The sequence below is a fragment of the Melanostigma gelatinosum genome, assembly GCF_949748355.1.
Source record: "Melanostigma gelatinosum genome assembly, chromosome: 1".
NCBI classification, from domain to species: Eukaryota; Metazoa; Chordata; class Actinopteri; order Perciformes; family Zoarcidae; genus Melanostigma; species Melanostigma gelatinosum.
In genome coordinates, this window is record NC_136634.1 from 17,817,956 (window position 1) to 17,835,652 (window position 17,697).

Genomic DNA, 17,697 nt, shown 5'->3' on the forward strand with positions numbered 1-17,697 from the left:
ATGCAGGTAGCATGTTTTGTACTTAATGTGAATATAATTAATTTAAATTAATTTCTATTATGCAACATGTATACTTTGTTGGCATCTTATTCTGAAAACCGAATGTTCGTCTTGTAACCAAGTGGAACTGACCTGGTGAAACTATTGGGTCCGCCGGACCGTCAATGAGGTGCACGGTCCTGATTAGGTGGAAAGAGGCACCTGCTGGCATCTCGCGTCCTTTGTCTTTCTCTCCGCCATCACGAGCGGCTGTGCTGAATCTGCTCTCTAGTGATTGCGAGATGAAGCCTCATGAGGCCTCGCAACACTTCAGCCAATTGGTTCGAGAAAGGGTTCATTACTCGATGCTTCATGTGCACACGATACCACCTACTGGCCAAGTGTATAATCACAGGCAGCTGTATCTGAACCACATAATGTGATGCATTGAATTGTTGTGTCTGTTATGGCTGTTGGGAATGACTGAATTACAAAAATGTATGACCAAATAATTTCTGTACATAAATGATCACATATGTGCATAATAAAATATTTTTATATTTTTTTTTAATGTATTCTGTGTGTGAATGTTCCCAAAATGGTAGTATCATATGATATGGCAGGTTGTGTAATGATGTTATTATGTCACTTTAGGAAAATGGCATGGGCTTAAGCAGGCAGAGGACAGTGAAAGTGCTTGTGGAACTAGGAAGAGGGGACTGAATATGCTTGTGGAACTTGGACAGTGATGTACAGGACACATTTTATTCATTTTTATTCAGAAATAACAGTTTCTCAACAGTTTTTGGTTTTAAACGATTCCTTTTTTTTTTGACACAACCTCTCCGGCCTTTGAAAACACCCTTTCACAGGGTACAGAAGATGCTGGCGTGCACAAAAACGCAAACACAAATGCCCTGAATCCAACATCCACAATACTGAAGGGCTGTGTGTCCTTCACGATCATGGAGACGAGGGCTTCATCCAGCGCTTGTTTTCTGGTGGCTGGTTAAAAGAGAATAAATACAGTGTCTGTTACCTGTCTTAATTTGCACAATACACAAAAGTGAACAGGGAAAAATTGTGATGGTGCATTTGTAATATTGTAATGACTTACAATGGCTGGCTGAAGCTCCAGTTTCCTCCTTATTCTCATGCAAGGCACGGTAATGCCTTAGCATGGATGAGGTGTTGTTATTGTACCCCAGCTCCTTGGAGCACAATAAACACCTCACCTTTGAATAAAAGAAGAAACTGTGAAAAATACAGTTCTTGATAAGCAAACCTAATGTGTCTGAAATAGAGTTAGATTTAGCTTACCTTATTAGGAGTTATCAAATCAAAGTGTTCCCACACAGGGGAAATCCTCCTCTTCCTAGCTGGCTCCATCACCTATCCTTCTCTCCTCACTCTCCTAACTCTCCAAACTATCTCTCTCTCTCTAAACTCTCCAAACTATATAAACGCTATCCAAACTATCTCTCTCTCTCCAAACTATCCAAACTCTCAACTGACCGCAACTCTCCACCAACAACCCACATTTTGAATGGAGCCTGAGTGGTTTATATTGCTGTCGAACCTCCCGGCAAACCCTGAACCACTTCCCGAAGCAGTCACGTGGTACAGCCGGGCAGCGAGGCTTCGGACGTCATCATTTTTGGCTCCTCCCCTACATGAAGCAAGCCTCGATACGCGCTTCAAGGAAACGCCCCCTCCATTACTCGACACACGCTTCGAAGCGTCGGCACATCTCGTAACATCACTACTGCTCTCTGTCTCCGCCGCAACACGCGGGGGTGCGAGTCCAACTACTTTCTCTCCCACAACAAGCGGAGACGTAGCGTGAGGCCGCATAAGTTGCGTCAGTAGCGCAGTGTCTGAGAGGCGTCAGTTACGGAGGGGACAGCGTGTGTTTGGGGGATGGCTGTTTCAGGAATATATAATTTTATGTATTTCATGTGCTGGTGAAATTCTGTACAATTAAGGAATATGTAATGGTGTAGTATTTGTGTTATTTTAGAGCTTCCTGAGCAGTGCACCGAATGGTAGCTGGGGGGAATCCAAGTGGGGGTCGCTGGGTTGCTGAACAGGTGTGTGTGGAAGTATAAGCTTTTGGGTTTGTTTTCTGGTTATTAGCAGTTATTTGTGATTACTTATGTTTTTGTTTTCATTTCTTTTCTAGTTCGTGGGACGCTGCCTTGGTGTTTTGTTTATTTGGCTTTAAATTGTTTGTGATGCCTATCTTATCACATGGTCTGTGAACTCCTCCTGCCTGCTAAACCAGCTGTCACTGGTTACTCCACATAGTTTTGTACCAATAAAGCATTTATATTTTTATAACATACTCAACCATGCGTCCGTCCAAGAGCAGCGGGAAAATTTGCTGTCCTGAATCCAGACAAACATGTTGTCACCGCAACCTCTCGGTGCATCACTTAATTCTACTGTCTTAATCACCACAGTCATTATTGTGCTACCTACTGCCACCCACCGGCACATAAGAGTATTTAATTACGTAGCCAGCTACTATGTTGCACATCCATCCTCCGACACAGTCGTCTATCACCTCAAATGCCGCAAGACCAACCAATATGGTCCACCTCAACCCATCTACCATTTCCGACCAGACTCGTACTCAAGTCCGTACGAACCCATCCGCGACTACTTAAGATCAAGTTCAGCCAGCCGAACTCCCCCGCAAGATTCCCTGTTGCGGTCTCGGGCTCACCACCACTTTCACCATATCTTGGCCCGATCCGGAATACCCCCGAGTTTACTCGGCACCGCCTCCACCGCTTCAAGACGGATATTGAATAATCATCAATGACTAATCATAACTATCTGTAGATGAGTTTTTTTTCTTCTGCACAATAAACAGTAATACACATATTGTCACAAGGCATGATGAGGACTCAAGCGCAGACAGTCAGAGTAGGGGAAAAAGGTCTTTAATAGCTCACGAACAAAGACGAGGGGGGAAATCCGGCAGGGCCGACAGACTGGGAAACCGGATGAGGGTAGGAAACAAAACAATGATCTGGCAGTGGGTGAGTGAGAGACAGGGGTTTAAGTAGTGAAGGAGGCAGAGTGAGCAGGTGAGAATCATGAGCTGATGAGGAGAGTGTGACTGGCAGGTGCACTGAATGAACTGATTAGGGACAGGTGAAGGGAGTGAGGAGCTACAGCAAAACACACACGGCAAAGCCTGATTGTGACACTTATGTAACACAAGAAGACCTTTCACCTGTATTGGCGTGTGAAACCTAAACATAAATACGTACAGGGTACAGTTTTTAAAAGGCACGAGCAGTTAATGTTTACTGTGGTTACTGCGATAAGAAAATCACTGTGTCACACTATTCAATATATGCAGGACAATGTGTGTCAGTGTCTGATGGGATATTATAGTATGTTGTACATTGTTGATTTGCTAATAGCTGAGTTAACATTGTATTTGAACAAACTGACAGTATTTCCCTGCATCCTTATTCTATGCTTATTGATTGCTGAGTGTCTGTCAGTTATAATTTCTGTCATGTCTCCTGAAATGTATAAATCTGATCCACAGTATGTGCCATCGACTTGATGATGTCATGAAGCTGTGTTGTGAGTTATCTGCCAATCAGCAAATCCAGACCACAGTGAAAGGCTCAGGGAAGGGAGCACCAGCAGCGGGCGGTCTGGCCTTCGCTGGAGGGTTAGTCGGGGGACCTCTTGGTATCGCAGTCGGTGAGTGGGAATAAATGCATGCAACAGTTTCTCCCACTCGTGTGTGTGTTTGTGTGTGCAATCATAATTCCACATGTTTGAAACCCTCTTACCCTGTAGGCGGTGCTGTCGGAGGCCTTCTGGGCTGCTGGCTGACCAGTGGACAGTTCAAACCGCTGCCTCAGATCATAATGGAGCTCAGTCCTCAGCAGCAGCACAAGCTTTATGGTAGTCTTCTGGCCGTGCTGGGAGACATTCAGTGGACAGATTTGGCTCAGCTAACTGCTCTAGTGATGGGCAACGCCACCCTGAAGCAGCAGCTGACGGCGACCCTTCTCGGGTACATCTCCAAGGAGCTCCAGGCGCACGTGCACTACGTGGATTAGGGTCTGTGGAAGAACTGGGATACCCTGACTCAGGGGTGCACATGCTCAGAAGGTCTTTTGAAAATAATGTGAACTGTTTTTATGATGCTGAAGAGACTCTTTGTCAAATCTGAAATCACATGTTGTAAATTTGCACAGACGCCATCACGGTCTTGGTTTCAGGTTATACGGTTATTGTAAAAACAGCTGTATACCTGGATTCATTTATTATGGGAAGTACACTCATCAGATGTAGGAATTATTTATTCCTCAATGGCACTGTTAATCATATAAGAGACATAGTGGTTCTGTTTGTGATAACGGTTTTATACAAAATGTATGAATTACATTTGACACACCACATGAAACATCACACAGGGGAGGAACGATGGAGCTTTCATCCTATCTTTATCCAAGAGCGTGTTCTTTCAATATGAGAGCATCGCTCATTGAGTCCACGCTCAGATTAGGTACTGTCTTTAGCTTGATCCGGTAGACTAATTGAGTTTTTATTTTCTAGTTAGTGTTGGTTTTGTAGAGGGGGCCGGGGACACTGTAATGGGAAAATATGTTATAGTATCATGTGATGTTTTAAAAAATGTACCACTGAAAGTGAGGAACACAGACGGACACAAAACAGCAGTCCTGCAGAAGATTTTAATTAGTTTTGAATCCAGGTGTCCTGGTATCTCTGAGATCAAATAAAAAGCTTTATTGATATAGAGGTTGTACTATATTATTCAGATTTGCTAAAATGATTTATTTGATCTTATTTTGGTGATAGTTTCTGAGTGAAAATATCATATTTTTATCCCCAGATCAGGTACTGTTGTATTCCAGTGTTATTCTGTTCAGTCCTTGACTGAGCTGTGCTTTTTTTGTTGTGCTTCAGACAATGAGTTCACTCAACAGGCAGTTACTCTTTGACTAGCAGCTCTGATCCAGTTTAAGCTGACCTGCCGGTGCACTCTGTCTCACTCCCACTCAACATTATCAGTTTACCAGCTGGTGTTCTAATTTGAGCGTGCACACTGAAGGGCTGCTTTCACAAAGACGTGGCATTTTGTGAGTGTTTGTAATTACTTGCAGCACAAAATGTATTTGTTGTCGTGTTTATTGTCTCTTAATGCTAATACCTACTACATAGACAACATCGTGCAGTGTCTCTGAGTTGATAATCATTTAACCTGCAACTTTGTTCATTGAAAACAATTATTTAGTTTGATTAAAGTTTACCAGCAGCAGCTATAGTAACTATCAGTGGTCGAAGAAGTTTAAGTCTACAGACGTATCAAAAGTAAAAGTACGGATTATGCATTACGTCTATTTCAGATATTATGTATAAGTATGTATTTTATGTTAATGAGTTAGGATTATCGATGCATTGGGGTGAGGGGTGAATTTTAACTATGCCTCATGATTTAATTGTTTACATTTGTATTAATAATCTGAATCTGCAAAGTTACTAGTAACTAAAGTTATCAAATAAATTAAGTGAAGTAAAAATGTACCTAAAATATTTACCTCTGAAATATAATGGAGCAGAAGTAAAAAAGTAGCATAATAGTACCTGAATATTTGTACTGAAGTTCAGTACTTGGGTACTTAGTTACTCTCCACCACTGCTCTGAATAAGTCGTGAATGAAAAAAGAACAACCACATGTCTGTATCTTGTCAGTAATCATAGTAATATTTCTAGGGTGCTCTCCATATCGCTCCCATCCATCACTACTCCTGGATACAATTTTCTATAACGTGCCACAGTTCTGAGTAAGATCATGACACAGAAGGATAATCAGCAGCCAGCACGTGCAGAATGGAGGTAGGTGTGTCTGATCCAACGTCTCTCCAGAGTCACACCAGGGTGAGGGATTCCAGCTCTGGCCTCTGCTGGTCCTCTCCTCGAAGGGTTCTCATTCAGAGCTCTACATGGTCCTTTACTGACTGTATCCAGCCAACCGAGCAGCCCAGCAGCCAGCTCACTGGCCAGGTGGTATGGTGACAGGAGACCCTCAGAGACTGCCAGAGCGCAGAGGCCGACTGCGTCGACTCTCTCAGACTCCTCTTCCAGACTCTGGACCACGAAGGAAGTCCCGCAAGAAGCTCCAAGTTATCATCTGTGTACTGCTTGTGGAGCTGTGCGAGAGATTCACTTTCTTTGGCATTGTATGCAACACGATTCTCTTCTGCACCGTGAAGCTGGGCTATGATAACTACCTGGCTGCGACAGTCAACCTGTGCTTCATAGGAGCCAGCACCCTGACCCCTGTTCTGGTTGGGTGGTTTGCAGAGACCTGCCTGGGAAGGAGCAAGGTGCTCTACTTGTGTGCTTTCCTTCATTTCTTCGGTAAGACACAGTTATTAGTTCATTCATGTTGTCTGGTGTGATTACATTTGTGCTAAAACTATAGTTTATTTCTGTTATATGATTAGATCTATTATGTAATGAGGCTCAACTCTGACAGTTTAAAAGACAAAATATTATCTGTGACATGAGCCAGACAGTTGCACAAATATGTGACACATCTCAACCTTTAGTGTGAGCTCATTTCACGAGCGTTAGTAATTCTATTAAGGTGCTTCGTCATGGATCTGCTTCTGTGAATTCACACTCCTGCTTGAAATCTAGTTGCAACCACATACCATGACCTTCACCTGTCACTTGTGCTTTCTAGGCACAGCCATGCTGCCCGTGGTGGCATTCCCGTTTGAAGATTTCTACATTGACACTCATCACATGACGCACCAGCTGGAACATCGGGAGCAGCAAGTCTTGTTCTACACCGGCCTCCTGGCTGCTGCACTGGGCATCGGCGGCATCCGGGCCATCCTCTGTCCCATGGGAGCCTACAGCCTGCAGTGCTACAATCAGCACCAGCTCCTGTCCTTCTTCAACTGGTGAGTGGTGTTGCCTGCTGAATACAAGCATTCACTTGGTTAGTCAATGATCAGACTCCAAATAATCCATTGATATGGTCACTATGACCTGTTTCATCATCACATGAGGTTCTTTACAGTTCACTTATTCTGCATGGACACAAGGAACAAGCACACCTTGCAAGTTCTTGGTTGATTATGGAGAGCAAGCAACAACTCTAATGCCCCATGTGGCGCTTTGGTGATTGTGGAGGTAATGTCACAGTCATTTTGACATTAAAATGACCTTATGATGGTGCGAGACAAAAAGTCCATGGATCATGCAATTCATCATTAGGGGAACATGAATGTTTGTACCAAATTTCTTGAGAACCCACTCAACAGATCTATCACTAAAAAACAAAAATGCAACATCATGGTGGCACTGTAGAGGTAAAGTCAAAGAATCAGCAAAGTCAGTGGGGTTCCTCTTCTGGGGATCATGAATGCCTGGATTCTTTCACGGCAATTCATACTATCGTGACCATCCCTTCGCCACTAGCATGGCTAAAACATAATGTGTCTACTTATGAGTAGATGGAAATAATGTTTCCATCTACTCATGTGTTATTTGGTGACATCTGCAAACAGTATGTTCATGAGGGAAGTGAGTGTGACATTTGTTTTATTTATGTTTAGGTTCTACTGGCTGGTCAACCTGAATTCCACTGTGGTGTTTCTGGGTATCGCTTACATCCAGCAGTCTGTGGGCAAAAATCTGGGCTTCCTTATCCCCTTCACCTCTGTGCTGCTGGCTCTAATCGCCATACACATGATGCGGAACAAACTCACCTATAAACCAAATAAAGGTAACGTACATCAAAAAGAGAGACATACAAACTGGTATACAGGCACACTACATGCAGTGCCACACACACTTCATTCTGTTCCTTTGTGTGTCTTTCACACCGCAGGTGGATCACTGTTGACCACACTGGGAGTGTTCTTGAACTCTCTCAAGATGTGCTGCCTCCACTATCGTCACCTGAGTGGAGATGTGGGATCTTGGCTGGACCGAGCCAAAGAGAACAATGGCGGGCGTTACAGCGAAACGCATGTCGAAAACGTCAAAGTCCTGGCCAAGCTCTTCCCTCTTTATGGCCTTCAGCTGCTTTACAGAGCTTGCATCACACAGGCAGGTCACTGGGAATAGTATGGGTCTTTATTATGAAGCATGAAAAAGGATCATGTCCATGTTTTATCACATGAAGGGAGGCTAAGAATGTTTTCTACAGATTCCCTCGGGTTACTACATACAGACGATGAACTCAAACCTTCACCTCACCAACCTCCTGTTGCCCATCGGCGCCATGAATGTGATCAGTATCCTACCTCTGCTGCTCTTAGCGCCACTGATCGAATGTGTGACCACTTGCTACCTCTCCAAGGAAAAAACTCCTCTGGCCCCTGTAAAAGTCATCAGTGAATATCTCCACGTGCACACACGCATGACACATAATTCTAATGTCTCTCTTGCTCTTCTGCCTCTTTCACCCTCCCTCTTTCCTCCTGTAATTATTCTGCAGCCCCCTCTCTCATCACCCCTCCCTGTCCATCCTCCCCTTCTAGCTCTGGGCCATGCGTGTGCCACCCTGTCGGTCCTGGTGGCAGGTTTGTCTGAGCTGCAGAGGAAGGCATACCCTCTGGTGGAGCAGACCCTGTCTGGAAAAGTTCTGCAAGTGTCGTCCATGCCATGTTTCCAGCTGGCTCCTCAGTACATCCTGCTTGGTCTCGCAGAGGCTCTCGTCACTCCTGCATGTGTGTGACAGACTCAAGGTCTCCATAATTTCACTTGATGCAGGCCTTACATGGTGCACCTTGCCCAGAAACTTCTGATTTATCAAATTAGCACAAACTGGCACAAGAAGGCATTTGACTTTCCCCCGGTCAGAAATGCTGCCCTGTATGTCACAAATAAAGAGCAGGAAAGATGATCGAACGCTTATGCTGTCACTTCCTCTCTGGCAGGTTCCCTCATATCTTTCCAGCTGACCCCGAGCCACATCAGAGGGATCTCCCTGCACTTCCTCACCCTGTCCTACGGAGGAGGCTGCTTTCTGGGAGCCTTCATCATTCAGCTGGTGTTCTTTCTTTCTGGAGGTAAAATGAGTACAAATACTGCATTGCCTGGTCTCTACCAATAACAAATTACATTGACACGGGAATTTCATTGAAAAAAACTATGCTGCTGATGCTGATAGGACCACGTTGACACTCGTTTACAGGTAACTTCTACCCAAACATACTGCATGATGGGAATCTGGAGAGGTTCTTCTTCCTCCTGGCCACACTGATGGCTGTAAATACCTTCGTGTTTTGGAGCGTGTCTAACAGGTAAGCCTACAGATCATATAATATATAAAAACATGTGGAATACAAGTTGAATTAGTTTATTAATTCTGCATAACAAACACTGTCATTCTCATCTCACTGATGCTGACCAGGTACAAAGACCTGACTGTGCAGGGCAAGGCACTGACCATCAGCCCACTGACTGAGAAGCTGCTGCATTACAAGGCCTGTCTGCGCTTCTACGACACTGTGGATTGCTCCTACACAAACCACTCTGTTGAATCCATTTTATGACCGCCTTCATTATTATATCTGCTGTTAGTGGCACTGGCGCTGCATGTTATTATGTTAAAGTCTATGACTTGAGAAATTGTGTACTATATATATATATATATATATATATATATATACGGGATGTATATATATATATATATATATATATATATATATATATATATATATATATATACGGGATGTATATATATATATATACGGTATGTATATATAGGATTTGGAATTAACATAATTATGTTTTTACAATCATAATGTAATTACAGAATGTATGCATGTAATTGAACATGTACTGTAACTGTGGACCGTTTTATTTATAAATAACATTGTGTTTAAATGATAACTGTCAAGTCATGATGTTACACACTCCAGTCCAGTAGGTGGCGCCTTAAACATTGGTTTGTAGTCCGCCATTCAACTGGAAGAAGGAGACGGAAGAAGAATAAGAAAGAGGAGAGGAAGAAGAAGAGGACTCATCTCCTGGCAGCCTATAAAGCTATTGAAGTTAGCTTAGCATGCTACCTGGAAACAGACGGACGGGAACGGAAGTGACCAACACAGCGCTAGTCAGAGCTTAATGAGAGTAGACGGTGTTTTTAACGGAGTTCGTCTGGAGGAAAACTTTCTGTGTTTTAGTGAAAATGTCTAAACTAGAAATGCTGAGATCTTTACTCAACCAGCGACTAACTGCGGCTGATGAAGAGATATTTCGTCTGTTTGAAAGAACGATAGCAGAGTACGAGGAGGAACTCTCTCGTTCAAAAGAGGAGAATAAGCGACAACGGGAACTTCTGGACGCTGTTTTCAACCCGGAAGTCCGGATACAAAGAGCACGTGGGTTCACTTTATTTCTTCTCTCAGTTCTCAAACACTGTTCATGCTCCGGCTGATAACTTCTAATGTAGTTTGGAGTGAGACTCGGTTGCAATTCGTCGTTTTCTTCTTCTGATTTAATACCTGCAAACGTGTCGCTTTTCGGCGAAATAAGCCGTTTTGAATCAAAATATATCATCCACGTGAGTCGTCTAGATTAGAACACTTTATTAATCCCCAGTGGGGAGACTCTTGCCACCCAAAAACTCATACAGAGTCCACAGTCCACAACAACACAGTACACAGCAGACACAAACATATTACAAAGGATACATAACACCAGACAATGCCATATAAAACATGATCGACATCAGAAAGATAAAAAACCTCTAAAGGTGTGCATTAAAAAATCGGGGGGGGGGGGGGGGGGGATCTGCCTCTTCTCCTCTGGAACAAGGAGGGGGGCTTTTTCCTTTACCTTTTGTTTGAGAAATTTTGAACATACCAGTATTGTGTGTGTGTGCTCATTTAGTGTTGCGTGTGTCACAGAGCAAAGGTTTGAATCTCCGGGTGAGGCACTCGCTCGCTTTCACCTCTTATGAGTTTGCAGGTATGCTGATTTGTTCTCTCAGGTTCTAGATGACAGGAAATATTTCAACTTAAAGTACAAGTGTGTTCTCTTTGATAACACCACATGGATTTGGCAGCTTAAAATGGTTCATATGTTCATGGTCACATAAGTTGATTACATTCTTGTATTATCTGGTTCTGTTGATACTCTGGAAGTGTATGTCCAGGAGACTATTTGCTCAATTCTAAAATGTCTTTGTAACGCCTCTGTGTGTGTTTACTTTTTTCCTGCAGACGTCCAGCAGCTGTTGGTGGTTAAAGAAGAGGTTCCCTCTGAGCAGCAGGAGTGGCGCTCCAGTCTGGACCAGGAGGACCCAGAGCCCTCACACATTAAAGAAGAACAGGAGGACCCAGAGCCCTCACACATTAAAGAAGAACAGGAGGACCCAGAGCCCTCACACATTAAAGAAGAACAGGAGGACCCAGAGCCCTCACACATTAAAGAAGAACAGGAGGACCCAGAGCCCTCACACATTAAAGAAGAACAGGAGGAACTCTGCACCAGTCAGGAAGGAGAGCAGCTTCAAGGTCTGGAGGAGGCTGATGTCAAGTTCTCATTCACTCCTGTGAAGAGTGAAGATGAAGAAGAGGAAGCTCAGTCCTCACAGCTTCATCAAAGACAAACTGAACAGATGGAAACAGAAGCTGATGGAGAGGACTGTGGAGGACCAGAACCAGACAGGAACTTGGATCCAGATAGATATCCAGAACCAGATACTGATGAGAAGACTGGAGACTCTTCTGACACTGATGAGGGTGGTGAATGCAAGAAGACCAGAGAACCTCAGTCAGGTTTAAACTATGTGAGACCTGATGAAGTCCGTGTCAGTGATTCAAGATGTAGCGCTGGTGAGAAACGTTTTAGATGCTCTGAGTGTGAGAAAACATTTGGCAAGAGACACAATCTGAAGATACACATGAGAACCCACACAGGAGAAAAACCTTTCAGCTGCTCAGTCTGTAAGAAATCTTTTAACCAGCGTTCACATTTACAGAGCCACATGATAACCCACACAGGAGAAAAACCTTTCAGCTGCTCAGTCTGTAAGAAATCATTTAACAATTGTTCACATTTACAGATACACATGAGAACCCACACAGGAGAAAAACCTTTCAGCTGCTCAGTCTGTAAGAAATCTTTTAACCAGCGTTCACATTTACAGATACACATGAGAACCCACACAGGAGAAAAACCTTTCAGCTGCTCAGTCTGTAAGAAATCTTTTAACGATCGTTCACAATTACAGATACACATGAGAACCCACACAGGAGAAAAACCTTTCAGCTGCTCAGTCTGTAAGAAATCTTTTAACCAGCGTTCAACTTTACAGAGCCACATGAGAACCCACACAGGAGAAAAACCTTTCAGCTGCTCAGTTTGCTGTAATAGATTTGTGTGCAACAGAGATCTGAAGGTCCACATGAAAACCCACACAGGAAACAATCCCCTTTAGCTGTTCTGGTTGCAGTAAAGTTTCCGTTTGTGATAAAAGCTTTCAGCACGAGTCACCTCTGAAGTTACACATGATTAACCGCGGTTCAACGCCACTGATTTCAATTCAAAAAGTTATTCACTGAATGAGCGCCAACTGTACAGTTTGAAATAGTTTTGATGATTATATTGATGATTGATTTGATGGTAATGTAAGTTTAAGACAATGGTTTTACCTGCATCTGTGCACAGTATATTGTATTCAAATGATTTCATCAATAAAAAGAAAAAGGTTTGTGTATTTCACTGGTTCATAGTTGTACATAGCACACTTTGTTCGTCAGGATTAAATCCATCAGTGACTGGAGTGTGACTCAATAGTTCTTTATCTTACTTGGCAGTTTGCACTCTTTGCTGCTGCCATTACTGGTATACAATTGTCATCTTGTCTGACACAAACTCATCAAAAGGATAAAAAAGGTCTTTAGAAAAAGCAATCTACACATTCTTTGGAGTTACAAACCAACAACATCCTGATCTCGATCTATAGTTCCTTCCAGTTGATTAACAGGCCGACGCATTCCTGAATGTGTTCACAACTTGTCGATACTTTTTTAGATTGCCGGTGGCTTTTCTTGATCGTACCGTCATCTTATCCTCATCATTGTGCTCCCCAGGCCTCTTGTTCATGTGTATGAGCACTTTTACCAGCTCAACTTTAGGTAACCATGAAACAGGCCCCACCTTTGACTTCATCACACAGCTCCAACACAATATATCAGGATTGGTGCGGCAGCAAAGGGATTGGACCTGATCACACCCGGCCCTCATACATTGTTACATAATGCTGTTTGGAAAATACTAAATGCTAAAAAATAGTGCGGAATGAAAGAAATCCATAGAGATTAAAACAAATAAAATGTCTGCGAATCAAAAGACATCAAGCTAAGTGATGCAGATCAATCAAAGAAAAACAACTCACTTTGTTACGAGGGAAAAGTCAATAGCTCAATCATAGTTTTATTTTATGTCACTCTCACACGGAGCCATCTAAAAGATACATGTTACAGGGAGGAACGGAGACAGAGCTCCAGTATTTATCCCACTATGACTACGTCCTCAGTGAACTCATAGAAGGGAACCTCCAGCTTTAGAGGAGCAGGTCCCTTTCTTATCCTTCCTGAAGCATCGTAGTGGGAGCCATGGCACGGACAGTCGTAGCCTCCGAAGTCTCCGGCGTTGGCGATGGGCACACAACCCAGATGGGTGCACACACCGAGGACGATGACCCAGCGGGGGTTAATCACTGTCCTTGTCATGCTGGGGGTCACGGAGCTCCGCCAGATTCACACCCTCCTCTGCTGCGATTTCCTTCTCTGTGCGGTGACGGACAAACGGGCTTTCCTCTCCACTTGAAGGTCATGTTTTTGCCTTCAGGGATGTCAGCGAGCTTGATCTCAATCTGCGATAAGGCCAGGACATCTGCTGATGCGCTCATTGAGGAGACAAACTGGGTGACCACCGTCTTGGCGGCATACACACCAACCACAGCGGTCGCTCCAGTGACGAGGTAAGAGAAGGACCTTCTCGCCTCGCTGCTCTCCTGGGAGGACTTGTTGGGGTCCGTAACCTGCGAGGGTTTTAAGTTTGTGGAATGTGCAGGAGTGGGGGTGGTGTGAAAGTGGCAGGGAGAGGTGTGAAGTTTAGGACAATGGGGCGTAGGACCAGGTGGGGCTTGTTGGACTTCAGCCAATCAGTGAGCTGATCGATGAGCTGAGGAATGCAACTTTGGGGGACAAAGGGTTTGAAACTCTGGGGGGTTTTGAGATCTTCTGCTGGCCACCGAGGAGGCAGACCAGCCTTCTGGGTGGCTCGGATTGGATCTGACATTTGATTTTATACATTTGTTTTGTTAATAATTGTGTGATTCGGTTAGTCACTGTTTGTATCTGTTTTTATGCTTCTTGGATGATAAATCCATTTGATTTTTACTTTAACCTGCTGTTGTGTTTTGGAGGCGATTGAGACAGCATGGCTGCAAGGGGGGGGGGGGCGATTTCTCCCTGTGTCCAGAAGTTGTGGCCTTAACAGACCTCGGGGCGACGGTCGTCTGTGAAGTCAGGAATCTTGACAGACCGCTCCAACAACAGAGCAGGTAGGTATATGCAGTGGCGGCTGGTGGAAAATGTTCTAGGTAGGGCCATCTTATCAATTTCTGCAAACATCCCAGTATGATTTAATGCAAAAAAAATGTAAGAATCAAACACGCATTATTACTTGGCAGTTAAATATTTAACATGTATTCCAACACGAAAACAATAAGTAAATAACACTTATATAATATAATACAACATGTTTATTTATTGAGATGCCCCTATGGACCTTGTTATAGGAGGTAAAGATCAGGAGAAGTAAACATGAAGTGTAATTATGAATACTGATGTTAAATTAAGCTATGATGAGTTTTCACTGTTAATTTAACATCTCTATTACATGTTGATGCCTCCATGACCAAGTTAAGCAGATGAGACTGAGGACAACTATGTAGAAGAAAAGATGTTCACTTTGTCTAATATGTAGCATGACAGAGTTCTCATGTGTGTCCTGGTGTTCTCATGTTTCCTTACCTCCTCATCCCTCACTCCCGTAACTGTCCGTGCTGGATCCGTCCCCGTTGTTTTAAAAAGCTAAATAAATGATTAGCATGACGTCATCCAGCTAGCCAAACCTGTCTGGTGTACAGCTAGTGAAGCTTCGCATGTAGTCTGCTGTCTGATTGTGAGGTCAGGCTGATCTGATATCAGCTCTTTGGCTGCAGAATCTCCGCCAAAGTTCTCCTCTCAAACGGGTCTTGGAGGAGGAGTGCTCGCCTGTAGAGACTTCTCCTGACGAGAACGCGCAGCGAGGGGGGCCTGATCGTTCTGGCCCATAGCTGAATCTATTTGAGGGCGCTGATTGGCTAAATTGTATGTCACTCATTTATATCTTGAATCAGCAATTGGCTAAACTGCTTCATAGACCCGTCTCTTTTGGGCCAAAACGATCAGGCCCACCAAGCTGCGCGTTCTTAGAGTGTCATGCACACAGAGAGAGAGCACGAGCAGAGAGCACACAGGCGGAGAGGACGAGCAGGAAAAGCATATATTTTGCGCAGATATCATATTTTACACACATTACTGGGTACATATTGACAATTTGTATAATTTATGATTATTATAATTTTTTATTTTTTATTTTTTTTGTGTGGCTCATGGTGGGGCCATGCCCCATGGCCCTCTATTGACCAGCCGCCACTGGGTATATGGCACAGCTAAGGGAGCAGTACACCTCCCTCGATCGCCGAGCCACCAGCGTCAGGCGCTACGTCGACAAGGTCACAACGCACAACACGCCCAGACAAGCCCAGTCACTCGCACCAGCCTGTCTAGAGGGCCGGTTCCTATGGCACCTCCTCTCCTTACTCTCTCTGCATCAGGGATATCTCAACCTGCAGCCTCTTTTCCCCAATCTGCATTTCCAACCCACGCACATGCATCCCTTCATCCCAGCATCTTTTCACTAGCATAAGAAACATTAGCATAAAAAACAAAAACTGCTCCTTAATGTTATGTATTGTTACTTACATCTTGCTTACATCTAGTATTGTTACTTACATCTTGTATTGTTACTTACATCTAATATTGTTACTTACATCTTGTATTGTTACTTACATCTTGTATTGTTACTTACATCTAGTATTGTTACTTACATCTTGTATTGTTACTTACATCTTGTATTGTTACTTACATCTTGTATTGTTACTTACATCTAGTATTGTTACTTACATCTTGTATTGTTACTTACATCTTGTATTGTTACTTACATTTTGCTTACATCTTGTATTGTTACTTACATCTTGTATTGTTACTTACATCTTGTATTGTTACTTACATCTTGTATTGTTACTTACATCTAGTATTGTTACTTACATCTTGTATTGTTACTTACATCTTGTATTGTTACTCACATCTTGTATTGTTACTTACATCTAGTATTGTTACTTACATCTTGTATTGTTACTTACATCTTGTATTGTTACTTACATCTTGTATTGTTACTTACATCTAGTATTGTTACTTACATCTTGTATTGTTACTTACATCTTGTATTGTTACTTACATCTTGTATTGTTACTTACATCTTGTATTGTTACTTACATCTAGTATTGTTACTTACATCTTGTATTGTTACTTACATCTTGTATTGTTACTTACATCTAGTATTGTTACTTACATCTTGTATTGTTACTTACATCTTGTATTGTTACTTACATCTTGTATTGTTACTTACATCTTGTATTGTTACTTACATCTTGTATTGTTACTTACATCTAGTATTGTTACTTACATCTTGTATTGTTACTTACATCTTGTATTGTTACTTACATCTTGTATTGTTACTTACATCTTGTATTGTTACTTACATCTAGTATTGTTACTTACATCTTGTATTGTTACTTACATCTAGTATTGTTACTTACATCTTGTATTGTTACTTACATCTAGTATTGTTACTTACATCTTGTATTGTTACTTACATCTTGTATTGTTACTTACATCTTGTATTGTTACTTACATCTTGTATTGTTACTTACATCTAGTATTGTTACTTACATCTTGTATTGTTACTTACATCTAGTATTGTTACTTACATCTTGTATTGTTACTTACATCTTGTATTGTTACTTACATCTAGTATTGTTACTTACATCTTGTATTGTTACTTACATCTTGTATTGTTACTTACATCTTGTATTGTTACTTACATCTAGTATTGTTACTTACATCTTGTATTGTTACTTACATCTAGTATTGTTACTTACATCTTGTATTGTTACTTACATCTTGTATTGTTACTTACATCTTGTATTGTTACTTACATCTAGTATTGTTACTTACATCTTGTATTGTTACTTACATCTTGTATTGTTACTTACATCTTGTATTGTTACTTACATCTTGTATTGTTACTTACATCTTGTATTGTTACTTACATCTAGTATTGTTACTTACATCTTGTATTGTTACTTACATCTTGTATTGTTACTTACATCTTGTATTGTTACTTACATCTTGTATTGTTACTTACATCTAGTATTGTTACTTACATCTTGTATTGTTACTTACATCTTGTATTGTTACTTACATCTTGTATTGTTACTTACATCTTGTATTGTTACTTACATCTAGTATTGTTACTTACATCTTGTATTGTTACTTACATCTAGTATT

The 17,697-nt window shown here is 42.2% G+C and overlaps 2 protein-coding genes and 1 pseudogene across 3 annotated transcripts; 2 read left to right on the forward strand and 1 right to left on the reverse strand.

Annotated features, from left to right (window-relative positions):
* Positions 1-3,548: 3,548 nt before the first annotated feature.
* On the forward strand, positions 3,549-4,073 carry LOC306778891 (protein C19orf12 homolog; the record flags this gene model as incomplete). Its single annotated transcript, XM_079270619.1, has 2 exons — positions 3,549-3,708; positions 3,808-4,073. The coding sequence occupies 2 exons, from the start codon at positions 3,549-3,551 to the stop codon at positions 4,071-4,073; spliced, it is 426 nt and encodes a 141-aa protein (XP_079126745.1).
* A 1,358-nt stretch (positions 4,074-5,431) lies between these two features.
* Positions 5,432-9,582, forward strand: LOC306785019 (solute carrier family 15 member 5-like; the record flags this gene model as incomplete). The annotated part of the gene is given in 12 exon segments (XM_079279243.1): positions 5,432-5,441; positions 5,906-5,979; positions 5,981-6,019; positions 6,022-6,400; positions 6,729-6,951; positions 7,609-7,778; positions 7,884-8,104; positions 8,205-8,391; positions 8,539-8,727; positions 8,938-9,069; positions 9,195-9,303; positions 9,414-9,582. Coding segments are annotated over 12 exon segments (1,875 nt in total). The 3' UTR covers positions 9,556-9,582.
* Positions 9,583-13,524: 3,942 nt separating this feature from the next.
* On the reverse strand, positions 13,525-14,631 carry LOC306785028 (cytochrome b-c1 complex subunit Rieske, mitochondrial-like; annotated as a pseudogene). Its single transcript has 2 exons — positions 14,521-14,631; positions 13,525-14,057 (listed from the first exon to the last, which is right to left on the reverse strand). The product of its transcript is annotated as a cytochrome b-c1 complex subunit Rieske, mitochondrial-like (transcript).
* Between the last annotated feature and the right edge of the window lie 3,066 nt (positions 14,632-17,697).